A 15,892-nucleotide genomic window follows, 5' to 3' on the forward strand; every position below is an offset into this window, starting at 1 on the left:
TTATTTGTCAAAAAATTCTACTAATAGTATAAGTCTTGTAACACACCAAAGCCTAAACTTAAACCTAAACACAGCAATAAGTCAAAACATATTCCCGAAAAATGTTTTTTTTTTTCAAAGCACTGCTGAAAGCATGTAAGGGTCCTATACAGGTATACATTTTTTGCTTTATTCCACCAGAATCCGTTGTTCAATTACGTGGTTTGCTAGGCCGATTTACCATAAAATGTACCAAAAATAAGAATTAGATCCCATAAAAAAAGGGAAAAACTTTAAGTGATTTGCAAACATTAGTCCTTGGAATAGTTAGACTTTAGAATATGAAAGGTAACACCATCCCAAAGAAAGTTACTAGAAAGATTTATATGTATTTTTTCGTAGTCGATGGGAAGCACCGCGGTCGGTGGATAAGCAAACAGGTATTTGCGAGTAACGCGGACAGATCATACGTCGGCTGAGTCTAAAGTTCTAAAAGCGGTAAAATAAGAAGTGCTTAGAACGATAAACAAAAAGTTATACGACTACTGTCCTATGCGTGGGTTGGCTTGTTACAAAATGCGACTTTTTAGTTATTCTCATTAAACAATTATTAGTCATTGAATAACTCACAGATATCTCTGAGAATTCCTCTAGAAGAGCCTCACAAAAGCATGTCAATGGAGGAGTAACTGCTGAGCATATCTAAGCAACCTTCAGTTGAAAATATGTTGCACTTCACCGCATGGATTCCTGTTCTATTAAGACTTTCAATGATATCGGGAGTCCCTGCTTGATTATCCTGAAAAGCTTTCTCGATTCATCCGTGGCCAGTAGATCTGTGCTCGCAGAACTGGCTTAAGGTCAACTTAACCAAGAGTATACACTGTATTTGCTCGAAGAAACCAACTGAAGAATGCTCTGCTTATCCGCATAGTTTCCTACTATGACACTGTGTCCCGGTTCTGTCAAAGATGAAGTCGCAGAAAATCTAAATGCCACCCACTCTCCACAATGACGGGCACGTAGTAAATAGTACTATAGCGTAGTAAATAGGCGCGTTTCTTTTACTTTTCGGCATATTCCTAATATTGTCCTACTGCAGAGAAATATATTACAATTGGCAATGGTCCGATTTGTCACTTCTCCAATTGTATTTCAGAAAGCATGAAACATGCTTTATAACTCAGTTTTATTCCAGAAAGCTTTAAGCATTTTTCAGAATAATCAACTGGAGTCCAGAAAACATCAAATGTACTTCAAACCATTTATACTATAAGTATATATGTATATATATATATTTCAGAAATTGTTAAATATTTTTCATAATGCGAATTGTCCTTCACAGATTGTAAAATAAATTTCCCAATATTGCTTTGTGTTTTAAAGGAAAGAGTTTTTCAACAATAACTTTGGTATTATAATAGCAATTGTTACAATTAATTTCGTCCGAAAAATGTTTTAAAATAATGAAATAATGAACTGGTAAAGTTAAATTTCGTGAAATTGGTGATATTTTCGGTCATCATAATCGTGCTTCTGACGTCACTATTAAAAATTTTGATGATAAATTTGAGCCGACTGACACCAATGTTCTACGTTAACGATACGAGCCGAATTCACCTCCGGGACTGTTAATCCAGCAGAATTTCCAGTGGTGCAACAGCAACAGCAACAGTTCTTTTTTAGGGCAGGGATGATGACCTTGCGTTATCAATTAACGCACTACAACCGAATCTGGACGGTCTTTCTCGAAATTCATTCTAGACGGATCGACAGCCCCTTTGGAACTCTTTGTACCAGCGTTTCACAGTAGCTAAGCGTGGTAATTCAACTCCAAAAGTCGAAGTAAGTTGATCAATGCACTCCAGTCTCGATAATCCACCTCGAAAATCATAATAAGAAATTTTTTTGTGCAAGGTAAATTTTTCAACTCACTGAAAGAAGAAGAAATAAAGCTCGTAAGAGAAAACGTCATTTATAAGTTTATGTTAAAAAATACAAAACTTTTCGACAAAAATTTCGAATTACTATTAATCACACGAAGAGTTGCAAAGGCAACTCTGTTAAAAGGCAACCCTCGTTCTAGTGTAATCGATATTTTGTGTTTTATTCGCCAAAACCAGATACTTTTTTTGACAGAATTTACTTATAAAAATTTTCACTATCTAAGCACTTGCTAAGACATACTAACATAAAATACATACACACACCCATTTACCCATTATTTTAATAGCTGATATAAAACATTATTACCACTGGCATTTGCAAATTGACTTACATAAGTATTTATAGCAGTATAGGCACAAGCACATAAATAAATCATGCCAGTATTTTATGCTAGTTCGACTGATTAGTGTTTTTAATAAATGTTATAATATATTTATAAAGTTATATATCTGTATATTTTACTTAAAGTCGCACGCTTTCCAGCACTAGCAACGGCACTTTAATAATCACGTGCATGTGTTTACACGTATATGTGTATGTATACGTATATCTATGTGTGTATAGATTGAAATGTTTGCACATAATACAATTGACGCTCTGCTATCGCCGCTTTCTTCGTTCACTTATAAGCCACCGTCTTGCCATCTTTTTGTCGCTGGCATGCTACCCAACACTGATTAAAATACTTAAGTACTATGAAATTTGTTTTGCACCGCTTCAAATACTGATGTACTAACACTTATCACTGTAATGTGGCACAATGCTTTGCATTAAGCTTACTTGCTGCGCATCTGTGCCGCTTGGCATGCAAATATTTACTTAACTACTCAACGTTTCAGTTTTGTTTAACACTTAAGATTTGTAATTTTCCACTCTAACCCCAAATCCTGTCTGCAACTAGTAATTCCCTAATCTTTTACCGTAACATTAACAGCCAACCAAATCCCCCATCCCTCATCCAACAATACCATCGGCTATAATCCTATCACTTCTAATTGAGTCCAGCTATCCAACAAAATAACCAAAACAAAAAACAAACAACATTAAATATATGTAAAATATATGCAAAATCAGAAAACAAAAACAAATCGTTATTCACAATTTTATAGGAAGTGGCCGAGCTGCGACGTCAGGTGGCACTCGAGAATTTGCAAAACCAGAGAATGGATAATCTGGAACAGGATGTACCTGTGGAGTTTGAATGCTGCTTCTGCACAACGAAGGTATTTTTCACTTTGTTTTGTTTGTTTTTTGCAGAAAATACTCATAATTTGTTAATGCGCATATACCTAAGTATAACACCAATAACAAATTAAAGCCATTTTATAAAAAATATATATAATAAAACCAAAAATGTATGTTTGCTTTACCATTTTTGCAACTACGATACTTTTTTAACATTTGAATTTGTAACTTACGTTTTTTGCTTGCTCACAAACACGTACTTGTTGTACAGAAGCACTTAATATTCATATATTTTGCAGTCAGTTTCCTATGCTCTCCTTTTCAATAGTATTTAGATTTTGTTATTGTTTTAATTATTTCATTCTTTCTTCCATGCACAAAATCACTACTGCACTTAATAGTAGTATATTTATATAAATATTTAATAAAAAAAACATTAACTTTTATAATACACTTTTAATATAATAAAATCTATTCAGCCCTGGCTTCAATAGGTCAATGTTTGTTATCCTTTCTACACTTGATCCTATTTTTACACCTTTTTGAGTATTGTATAACCTTGTTCACATAACAGTTATATCTAGCAGCAAAATAAAGAAGCATCGAATGCCTCGAATAAAAGTTAAGATATACTGGGTTGAGGAATAAGTTCGTGGCGTTTTTACCGAAGACTTTTATTTAAGCAAAAAGCAATAATTATATCAATAAGTTAATTAATTATATATTCGCCGTTGCTGTTTACAACCTCTTCCCACCTTTCGACCAATTCGTTGATGCCGTTCCGTGAAAAATCGCCTGGTCTGGTGTCAGAGGAGTTGTTGAACCAGTTTTTAAGGATCTCCATGTTATCGAAAGTAATGCCCTTCATATGGTTTGACAGGGAGCGGAAAAGATGGTAATTAGTCGGAAAAAGGCCCGGAGAATACGGCGGATGCTGAAAGCCCTCCCACTCGTGCTCTTGGAGTGTAACTTTGACGACTTGTGAAACATGAGGCCTGGCGTTGTCGTGAAGGAGTATGGTTTGACCATGTCGATCAGCTTTTCAATCCAATAGCCTCCTTCATGCGGTGTAGCTGGGCAATGTAGAGCTCCTTGGTGATCGAAGCATTCTTTTCGAGCATTTCGCAGTGCTCTATGCCCTCCCAGTCACAGCAAACACTGATCATGATCTTCTTTGAATGAAGATCCGGCTTGACTCTCGGCTTTGGCGTGTCTCCTATAGCCACCCACTCATATTGATGTATATGCACCCGTCACGATTCGCTACAAAATGCGCTGTCGATGACGAGCAAGATGCTGAGATGCAATTCGAAGATGACTTTCTTTGTTTTTTCGTTGAACTCGTAAAGCACCCAGGCTCCCAGACTCCCAATTTTTCGGTAAATCCCATTGAATGAAGGTGATTGGGAATCGTTTTATGATCGCGGCTCATTTTTCCACTGATTTGGTGACTGTTCTCCTTCAAAAGTGATTTGAGACGTTCTTCATCGAATTCAAAAAAAGTTGCGGGACGTGTTATCGACGTCAATGCCGCCATTTTTGAACTTTGCAAACCATTTCGATGCTGTAGACTCGCCTACGACACCTTCCCCATAAACAACGCAAATGTTCCGTGCTGCTTTGGCAGCTTTTTGATCTCGATCAAAAGCAAAGAAGAGCAGATGTCGAAAATGTTGATTTTTGCCTCCTGGGTATTCCATTTCTAAGCCTCAAAACTATTAAAAAAAATTAAATAACGCAAAAATACAATTAACATAATTTTGTAGAGCAAAAAGAGTTCTATCGAATGAATACTTAGCCTTTGCCAAACAGCAAAGAAATCGTTTTAAAATCAAAGAAAATATAAAGACGCTGCCAATTTATTCCCCAACCCAATATTAACGAGACTTGGTACACATTTTGTTCCAAATCTGAGGTAGGACCATTTCAAAAATTAGCAATAAATACAACCACCGACCATATAATTCTATTTCTCAAATATGTAAACTATTCGATCTTTCAGGAGCTAAAGAAGTAAATTTGCTTCAAAAAAGAACGTTTCTGCTCAACAAATAAATCAGATGTTTTCGAAAATTTTGGAAAATATTTGGCTCTGTAAAGCCACTTAATCAAACTCTGCCCAACTTTCAATGTACTAGAAACTAGAAATCATAGTAGAAAAAATACGCCGAGGATTTCATCGATGTGACACGAAATCGTATACACCCACATATAATAGAAATAGGCACAATCAGTATAAAATACGTAAACAGACAAAGAATTCAAAAACTCAGATTTAAGTGAAATTATTCAAAATTTAAACACAAATTAAGAAATACATAAAATATTACAAGTTTTTAATTTAACGAATACTTGGTAGAACAATTGCCCGCTATTTCGACTATCAGCCCAGGGATTGGCAATGCTGCCAAATATTTTAACAAGTCCTCATACAAAATGAAAGAGTTTCGTATCTAGTCATCTATTATATAATGAAGTAGGCATTTTTTGTTGTTTTTGTAAATTGTAATTTTAAATTTTCCCTGTATAAACTTTGTTTTATTTTCTTTTCCTTGCAACCTGCTCCTCTGCTAATTCAAAACGTTTAAAGGCTTCAAAGAAGGCTTTCTGAAGGATTCAAATATTCATAAGCAACGTGATACAATTAAAAAAAAAATTATTTATATTCTGCCATTATTGACTATTAACTAAAATAAACTATGGACTCATTTTTAGCAATAATTCCGCGTGCAGCAAGAAAAGTACTAAAAATAATAAAGCAAGAGCACTATTCCAGCTTTCATTCAGTTGAAGAGCATTTTAATACGAGTTTATTACTCGTAGTGGTAAATTTTCCACAAAGGGATCAAATATGCCAAACATTTGTATTCGATATTTCACCACGAAAAATGGGGCATTTTGCCATTTTCCCTCAGATGGACTTCATTTCCCATAAGTAATTTTTAGGGCATTGCTTAAGCGAGCCCGTGTTAAAAAATAGAGTTTAGCTGAATATGCCTTCCTGTTCTTTAGAACTTCATTAATAATGGTCATAAGAAAGGCTGACAATACTTTGTCCGAAAAAAACTTCTTCTAATTTGCCCAAAGCAATCAGTCTATATCTCATTCCAAACACGTTAAATCATCATTCAACGAGCCAGCCGGTGTTACTCTTAAGTATGTGTAGGTAGACGGTGAATGCACAGTATGCATCCTAAATATCAGCATTTCTGATGCATCTATGGTTCTTATAATTGGAGTTCCATACGACCGTCTAATAATATTTCGGCTGGAACAATAATTGAGGTATCTTACAAAAATTTAGTATAAGTCGTGGTCTTAGTCTGAGGGAGGCTTTTGTTTTTGCAAAAGTTATTAATATGACTCAGCGCCGGTTACGGTAGGGCAGCCCTTACACCTTCTCGTATTACTGAAACAATTGGAGGGAGTGATAAATTGGTTAAAGTTGAAATTTTCACATTTTAGAAGGAAAGAAACACACTATACTTTTTTTGCGTAGCCTTATCCTATTTCGGATTGGCCCTCCTCGTGTGATATCTCCAGGACACACGGTCCTGACTCTTCTTGTCACTCACGCTTCTGCATCGCGTGACATTTTTTTTAGTCTTTTTCCATGTTTTTGGTGGTCTGCCATGCCCTCTTTTTAACTCCTTCATAAGCAACACTCTTCTTGCTAAATGTTTGAAGTAGCTAAATCTACAAATTTGGAAATAAACAAAATGAGGAGCAATATTATTTTTCACCAGACATTTAGATAGTACAAGCGGATGACTGTTAGATGCTTGGTATTGTGAGCAGGCTTTTCAATAATTTGGTCATTATATTCAGACATGGCATGCGAGGAACATATGGGAATCGGGCCAGATCTCACGCAAAACAAAAATGCGTATTTTTGAATCCAATCTCCAATCAGTACTATTCTATGGATGCGAAGCATGGAAAGGCTCGTCGAAGATGTATGGTCTCGTACACAAAACTGTAGGATTATTAGGTGGATTGGTCACACATCCGTAAACCCGAGAACCATATCATATCATAGGAAATAATCCCCAGGGTTCCAGACGACCTGGCACTCCAGCGATCACTTGGCACAGAACCATCGATAGGAAACTCGATAGTAGCACATAATATACTGCGGTATGGATCTATTGTACAGGTCCAATACTCCACGAGAAGATCAGAATAGCAGTAAGTAAGTAAATTCAGTCTTGACTTTATTTCGTTAAAACTTGGTACACATATTACTCTTGCTCTATATAGTTTGGTAGTGATAATAACTGAATTCGGTCAATAACTAAACGGCCTTACACATAAGGGAGATTTTCAAAATAGGAAAAAACGTGATATCTCTGTTAAATAAAACAAAATTACTCAAAATTCGTAGAAACGTTCAATTTTGGAAAATGGGCAGTGCCACACTCACTTGTTGGTAAATGCGTGTAACTCGAGAACGACTTAATAAAACTCACCCAAACTTATTACGTATTGCTCCTCACCTCAAACGATCGGACATAAAAATTATTGAGATCGGGTAAAAACCACGCCGACTTTTGGCCAAATTTTCTATGAGTTTGTTTAATTTCAAAAATTAACGGCCAGCCCAAATTCAATTTTACTAAAATGTGCACGGGGGTATAAAGTTGGGTCGGACGGAATCGGGCACTTCTTTATTTTTTTTTAAATTAATTTTCTTTTGTAACACTAAAGTGTAAAAAAGTAGGATCAAGTACGTAGATAAATGTTAGCCTTGAATATGGACACGTATGTACTTTGTTCCGCACTAGCATTTAAAACTGTATTTAGAAGGTATTGGTTTGCTTCGCTTTCTCAATTTTAGTAGCTATTGTATGAATTCCTTTGCTGTCATAAAGAAATTTTTTTGAATTTGAAGAATGTAAGCTTGAGTTATCTAAATAAGTCTTAGTGTGTGTTAAACTTCTTCGGAAAGCGATTGTCAAACAGAGAAAGGTAAAAATAGAAAAATCCACAGACACCATTCAGTCGTACATATGTATTTGCATTTATAAAATGTCTCCCTTAAACTTAACAATAAGATTAACATTTTGACATACATACATACATAGGAGTATAGTGCTTCAAATTTACGGAATATCTACATATTTATATTGCTTTATGAGCCCCATAAGCTAAAACGCTTAAGACGCACAGAGTTGCATCATTCGACGCGTGTTTTTTGAAAATGGTGCCCTGATTACTTTTTCTTCAAATTTTATAATCTATTCGGCATGATGTGCTTGTACCAAGTTGAATTCACAGATATTCTTGTCGTGTGTGATTCTGTGGCATCCTAGCTACATTTTCCGTTCAAAAAAAATCGACTAACTGACCAAAAATCGATTTTAGTGTCGGTGACGTATTTTACTTATATCTGGCTACGCAATCATTGTATTTCCCACTTCTAATGTGCACCATCAGTGTCAATATGCATAATTTTGTCCCGCGATAAACCCCTCTTTTCAATACATTTCGTCAGTATCAAAAATGTCTTTGGTTGTTGATTTCAGCTGGCAGAATTTTAGTAAGTCGTGCAATACATTCCAATGTTGTGTTTATTCTTTGCTTAACTTTAAGCAGGAATAAAATATAATTACATAGTAATCAAAAAACTACGTCGATTTCGAGGGGAATGAGTAGCTGTGGCGTGCTCTAAGATTAGGGTCAGGACTCTAAGGAGATTTCAGAAAGTTACGTTTAAAAATTTAAATTTGAAAAGGGCGAGGCAGAAAGCACATTGAGAATGGTAACTCCTGAAAGACTCAGGTTGAAAAGCCTATTGTATTCCCTGCTCTGGAAAGTAAAAGATTTGATAGTCAAGGAGAAAAAGGGAGAAGTGGCAGAAAGCAAGAGACTGGTCCATCGCGCTTTATGTAAATTACATATATAATCGCTGATCCACTGATCCCTGCGGGGTAACCGCTGATCCACAGTTGGTTAATTCATTGGCAATATCATTTCCTTGAATAGCGCGGTGTCCTGGAACCCATAGAAGCACAAGCTTATTAAGTCTTGCAACAGAATTAAGCTTCTTATTTTCCGTTGGGGAAAACAGTTGCCATTCCTCCCATAGTGTAATGATAATTACTATCGTTTAAGTAGCATCCAGCTCCAGAACCTATTTCAGTCTTCGGCTCATCGGAAATAAAAATATCCGTCAAACCTCTTTAAATGCGCTCTTGAGTACTCTATTGCTAGCGCAATGATATCAAATTTCCTTTCAAATGAAAATCGTCCTTGGGTGCCAATTTAAAGTTTTCTCTCTCCGAAGTTCCATATTTGTGCCAGAAACCATATTTAGGGAATATTGTTTTTATTGCTTCATTCTGTATCTTAAGATCCACTGGGAAGAAATCAGGCATAGCATTTAGGGCATTGCCGAAGATTGTGCTCATGGCACCCGTACAGCTTAAATATACAATTCTTTACAATCTGTATAGTTCTTGACGTGTGGACTTAACCATGGTTGGTCGCCACCAATCCCTAGAGGCATAAGTGAAGATTGCTCTAATAAGTTCTGTGTATATCAAGAGGACCACAGCAGGTTTCAGACCCCAAGCTTTACCAACAGCATTGTTGAAAAATCTTTAATGTGCAATTCACTTTCGGCAAAACATGTGTCTTCAAAGTTAGTTTCCTATTCAAGATTAATCCCAGATATTTAACTTTCTCAGAGAAACTGTGCCACTCAGTGCAGGAAGGCTAAGTCCATCCAATTTCCGTTTTCTCGAGAAGACTAACGTAGCTTTGTACGGATGGACGGAAAGACCTTGTCTTGCGCACTAGTTGACGATTTTATCCAGAATTCTCTGCATTTTCATGCAAAGCCTTCTTTGGGACTTATCCGATGTTAGCGCACAGACATCGTCCACATATGCTTAGACCTGCATCTCCGTTAGTAGAGAGTCTATGACGAAGCACCACAACAGCGGAGAAAAAACACCCTCTTGGCGGCATCCTTGCCTGGCCTGTCGGTAGTTAGTTCGTCACTGTTCTCACCACCGGTTAGCAATCTCTCAGAGAGCGTGGAATATATCCATTTTGCAAATGTTTGATGAATTCCATGTCGTTCGGCAGAGGAACAGATTGAATTAAATGTGGCATTATTGAAGCCCCCTCTATGTCCACGGATACGCCCAATGTGTACTTGTCACCTTCCAGCCCGGCTTCAATCTTGCTGACAAGATCGTGTAAGGCTCATTCACATGATTTTCCTCTCTGGTAAGCGAGTTGATTTCTACTAAATAAGTAAGATTCTCGATAAAACCCTCACTCGAACATGTTTCTCAAAAGTTAAGTTATTAATAATGCCTCTCATTCCTTCAAATTATGTTTCAAGATTGTCAATTTCAATCTAAAGAAAAATCGGCTCTTTCCAGTCAGCGTTGCCAGCTAAATTCCTGAACTTTATTGCTAAAACTCTTAAGTCGAAGGCAACACTTCTACAAAGACAAACTTTTTTAATTTCTGGGCAATGAATTAAGGATTTTCTTGGTTTTCGTAAATTCCTTTATACTGTCGAACTGTGTTGCAAACCTGAAAAGATATTTTTTTTATCCTTGCGCTTTGCTGATCCCTGTGTTCTGTTACACAACAACAAATCTGTTAGCAAATTTGAAGCATTGTTAAAGCATTGTATAATAAGAATATCTGGGTTAAAAGGGTGCCACAAAAGCAAATTAATTAAGTAAAGTGAGTCGCAGTACAAAAAAGATTGAGAACACCTGAAATAATCAATTTGAGTTGAAGCTAAATTGAACTGGCACTACTCAGCTCAAAAATAAATTGCTGTACTTGGCAGCTCAACTTGCAGATGCAAAATTAGTAGTGGAACAGGCCGACTATTTGGCGATTACATGGCAAATTTAGGCAATCTTTCAAGTTTGGAAATTAGAAAAACATCAAACTTGCCTGTTTCTTTAATATTATGTAAAGTAGATTTCAGAAGTGTTATATTAGTTTAGTTTTGCCATATTAACCGCGTAGAAAAATAAAGGAGTTCCATATAAAATATTTTATTTAGTATTTATTTATTTGTTAGTTGGTAGTTTTAAACATATACCTAGTAAATTCTGGTGCTTACTCAAAAATATTCAGTCGCAGTGGACATATTTCAATTGGTGCAAATTAATGAAAGTCGTTCAATAATTAACTATTTTCAAGGCAGTTCAGAGTTTCTAACTATTAATAATAAACATTCAATAACAAATTTTCTTTACATAGCGATCACGTGGCCAACTGAGTGTATGAGTGTTTTTTGTGCTACAATGAAAATCAGGGACCCTAAATAACACTTATCACTTTTTTCAAAAATAAAAGTCAAAGACATAATATTGTCGGAAATGTGTCTAAATTCTTGAGATTCCACGGACTTCTTCTATAAGAACCCTACATACCGACTTTTAAACCTCTTATCACTGAGCTATAGACTAAAAACTTCAGTTATGAGTCTCCGGACTATAATATGAATTCCTTCAATCAAGATTCAAACTATATAACTATATAACCTTGAAATTGTTTACCGTATAGATAGACTTAAAATCTCTACTGCGCAATTATTGCGTTGGCAACTAAGTAATTGCGGATTTTTTAGAAAATCAAAGACAATTTTTTCATGCAACTAAATAACTTTATTCTGTAATGTATTGTCCATTTTGATCAATGACCTTTTGCCATTTTTCAGGCAGAACCATAATCCCACATTCATAAAACTTCTGGTTTTTATTAGCAAAAAACTGAATCAAGTACGATTTGACATCATCAGCATTATTGAAATTTTGACCATTCAATTAGTTTTATAAAGATCGAAACAAAAAGTAATCAGATGGTGCAAGGTCAGGTCTATATGGTGGATGTGGCTAAACATCCCAACCAAGCTCCAATAATTTTTGCCGAGTGGTCAAAGATATATATGGCCTTGCATTGTCATGATGGAATACAAAACCTTTTCGATTTGTCAATTCGGGCGGCTTTTCATCAACTTCTTTGTTTAATTTCGTTAGTTATTCAATGTAGACATCAGAATTGCTCGTTCGGTTAGTGGTATGAGTTCAAAGTAAACTTCTTTTGAAGAATATCAGCTTTTGATGTTGTTTGAGTTGGTTCACCTAGCCTCCTCCACCATCTTTTCCGCTTGATATTATTGTAAACAACCCATTTTTCATCGCCAGTTACCCGTCGTTTTGAAAATGGATTATTTCGCAGCTATTAATGCGTTGCGTTAAATGTGTTTCTTTCAGTTCATGAGGCACCCCGTATCGAGTTTTTGAACATAGCCAAGTTGTTTTAAGTGATTTTCAATGCATGAATGTGATACATGAAGCACTGCAATTTCACGTGTTGTAGTGTGACAATCCGAATCGATTATTGCTTTGATTAGGACGTCATCAAATTCCACTGGATCACCAGAGCGTTTTTCATCTTTGAGTGAAAAATCACCAGAACGAGATTTAGCAAACCAATTTTGACACTGCCGTTCTTGTAAGGCTTCGACACCATAAACAGCACATAACTTTTTATGAGCTTGCGATTCGGTTTTCCCTTTGTGGTAATAAAAATGCAAAATATGACGTAAATGTTCCTCTTGATTTTCCATTTTTCAACGAGCGTCAAACGAATACTACGCAACCGATGAAAAAACTTTTTTTACTGATTGACAACTGAATTGCAAACTATCCAATAACAAAATGTGTTTTACATTTATACTACATCTGCAAACCTAAAAATTCAACTGGAGTCATCTATGAGTGAAATCCGCAATTACTCAGTTGCCAACTCAATACATACCAATTTCATATCGATTTTTTGCGATTGGGTTTGGTATAACTTCTTAATTTCTCATAACTTTTAAAAAACTTTTGTTAAAATTAAAAATTAAAAATAATTTTTAATGCTTTTATAGAAACGTAATATATTAAAACAAAAACTGTTTGTTTGGTTTTAAAATTTCCAAGCAAAATGCTTGTCTAATGACAAAAAAGAATCAAGTCCAATAGAAGCAAATTTATTTATTATTTTTATCATATTGCAAAATCAAGGTAACTAGCAGCAGAGACTCTCGGCCTGGGAAGTAAATTTCGATTCGTCGATGTTTCAAAAATATATAAATTGTTTGTATTGAATCTTACCGTTTCAACAAGTGATTCCCTTATAGCTTAAGGGGTCCCGGTGGTCTAGAGCTCGAAAATTTAGGGTATTTTCAGGATTTTTTTTTATAGGTGTGCAACTAAGTTTTAAAGGATTTAAAACATATAGTAAAACTAGTGTCAAATTGTACTGAGTATTTGTGTAACGAGTTTCATGTGAAAGCGTCATCATTAAGTGTCGTTTCTTAGTTTGTGTCATTCCGTCGAAGTGTAAACAAAAAATTTTTTTATACAAAGACTATGTCAGCTTTTGTGCCTACAAAACTTCATTCGCGGGAAGCATTGCTATTTTGCTTCCATCTGAAGAAAAGTGCAGCGGAAAGTTATCGGATGCTGTGTGAGGCTTACGGTGAGAATGCTCCATCAATTTCAACCTGCGAGTACTGGTTCCGACGATTCAAAAGTGGTGACCAGACATGAGACATTGATCTTTCATCATGACAATGCTCGGCCGCATGTCGCACAAGTGGTCAAAATCTATCTCGATGGTAGCGGATGGGAAGTTCTACCCCACCCGCCTTATAGCCCAGATCTTGCACCATCAGATTACCATTTGTTCCGGTCGATGCAGAATGCCCTTACGGGAGTGCGTTTCACTTCGGTTGAAGGTATCCAAAATTGGCTTGATGAGTTCTTCGCCTCCAAAAGCGAGCAGTTTTATTGGGACGGAATACATGCATTACCAGAGAAGTGGGAAAAAGTTATAGCTAGTGATGGACAGTATTTTGGATAAAATATGTTGTACCAATTTTTAACAATAAATTTTTGAAATCGAAAAAAAACCTTTATAACTTAGTTGTACAATTAAAAAAATTAAAAACAATATTTAAATGTTTTAGGCTTTTTATTTAACTTCTTTTACATACAAAAAAGAAAAACAATTTTTTTATTTTAAAAAATGACGCTGAAATTGACACTCCCGAAAAATTGGACCTGGACGGTGTTGTCCATTTTGACTCTTCTATTTATCTGAAACACAAAAACCAAAAAATTATTAATCAGTATGACTGTAGCTATGTACCGTACTAGAATAAAAAAAATGGATAAAATGGCGTGGTTTTGAATTTGACACTCTAAAAATCGTCTTTCAGTTTTTTAAAAATACGAAATAATTAAAATAATAATATGATTCTCGTACGTGATGTTGTTAACAACATATTAAGACGATTCGGTTGAATGGTTTTTGTTTTTTTAACAACACCAGGCCGAAAAAAGTCGTTTCGAGATAAACGAGTTTAAAGTTTGAGGTACAGGAGGGCGCAGACCGTCCGTCTGTCCGTCCAGAAAGATACTAATGAACTGTTAAATAAAAAGTGTTTGCATTGCTTTAGGTTTGGAATTGAAAACATTCTGTCAAAACGCATCCATAATCTAGAGCTTCCTCAATATTTAAGGCGTTGTTTAAAAACCAGGATTACTTATTTACATTTTGACGCATTGTCCAACGTTTACTGCTTCTTCGAATTCCGTACCGAAAAGCACCTCGTTGTTTGAGCAGATCCATTCACCGATCAATTTTTTAAGTTCTTCATAAGTCAACTCAAATGTGCTGATCAAACATAAAATGTTATACTAACAGTGATGCAACAGAAATGTAAACACACTTTACACTGTACTTTCCGAGGCAGTCAGAGCCATAACTACATACATACAACCAAAAGAAGATTAATTGATAAGATTTTGAGTGGCTGAATTTTGATATACATTGGTAACTATTCGTTGTCAGCAAGCGTTGAATGTACACAAATATCAGTTGTTTGAGTTAACTCTATTGCAGTGGAAATGCCTTTTACTTAGAAAACTTAACAGACACCTCCACCGTAATTAAATCCTTCGGGGAAATAGGCTGTGTGAAAGATATGTTGCTTACATAATACAGTTTATATACTGTAAATATAGTTTTGGGCTTACATGTGCAATAAAATAAATAAAAACTTACGTATTATTCACTTAAATAAATTCGCATACATACTCATTTATATAGAAATCATTGCTAATGTACAAAATAATTCTTTATCAATCATTTTTATACATATATTTCTCAATGTCTGTATGTAATTTGCAGACCATCGGTACAAACGTAAGCCAAACCTGCCGTAGACAGGTACACGTAAATAAATACACAAATAAATACATAAGTAGCTGCTCGTGCAAAACAAAATTATTTTTTAAGCCTTTGGGAAAATTTTGAAGCAAAGTAAATATTTAGTTATTATATTAAAAATCAAATGTGTTTTTTAAATTCATAAACACAAACACATTTGTAGTTAAAAATTTAAAAAATGTTTTCTAAAAAATTGTTGATTGTAACATTCCAGAATCGTGTTTGTGTATTCCACGGCAGAGGATACACGATGCAACGGCTAGCGAGACCGCCGCCTTCGCCAAAGAACTTTTACGCGCTCAAGCGTATGATTGAAACGGGCGAGGTCAATCTCTACTATATTTAGGCGACACAATGGTAAAATTGAGTAGTATTTTTTCAACAAATGCGCTCGCTAATGAAAATGTAGATAACTGATTTTTACTTAATTTGTATGTATTTTGTTATATTTATTAGAAGGATTCGGTAATTCGCCAAGGTACAGGGCGTAAACGACTTGCTAGTGAGCTATGAGTAA

General features: G+C 35.4%; 1 protein-coding gene across 2 annotated transcripts in view; it reads left to right on the forward strand.

Annotated features, from left to right (window-relative positions):
• Nucleotides 1-15,892, forward strand: part of LOC128859723 (potassium voltage-gated channel protein Shab) — a 160,799-nt gene that overhangs the window by 123,136 nt on the left and 21,771 nt on the right. The window contains exon 7 of one of the 2 annotated variants that reach the window (XM_054096765.1): nt 3,036-3,149. The exons of the other annotated variant lie outside the window; for it this stretch is intronic. Coding sequence (XP_053952740.1) covers nt 3,036-3,149 — 114 coding nt within the window. The remainder of the gene's footprint in view (nt 1-3,035; nt 3,150-15,892) is intronic. 2 annotated transcript variants of the gene reach the window in all.

Source organism: Anastrepha ludens, chromosome 4 (assembly GCF_028408465.1).
Source record: "Anastrepha ludens isolate Willacy chromosome 4, idAnaLude1.1, whole genome shotgun sequence".
Lineage (NCBI taxonomy): Eukaryota > Metazoa > Arthropoda > Insecta > Diptera > Tephritidae > Anastrepha > Anastrepha ludens.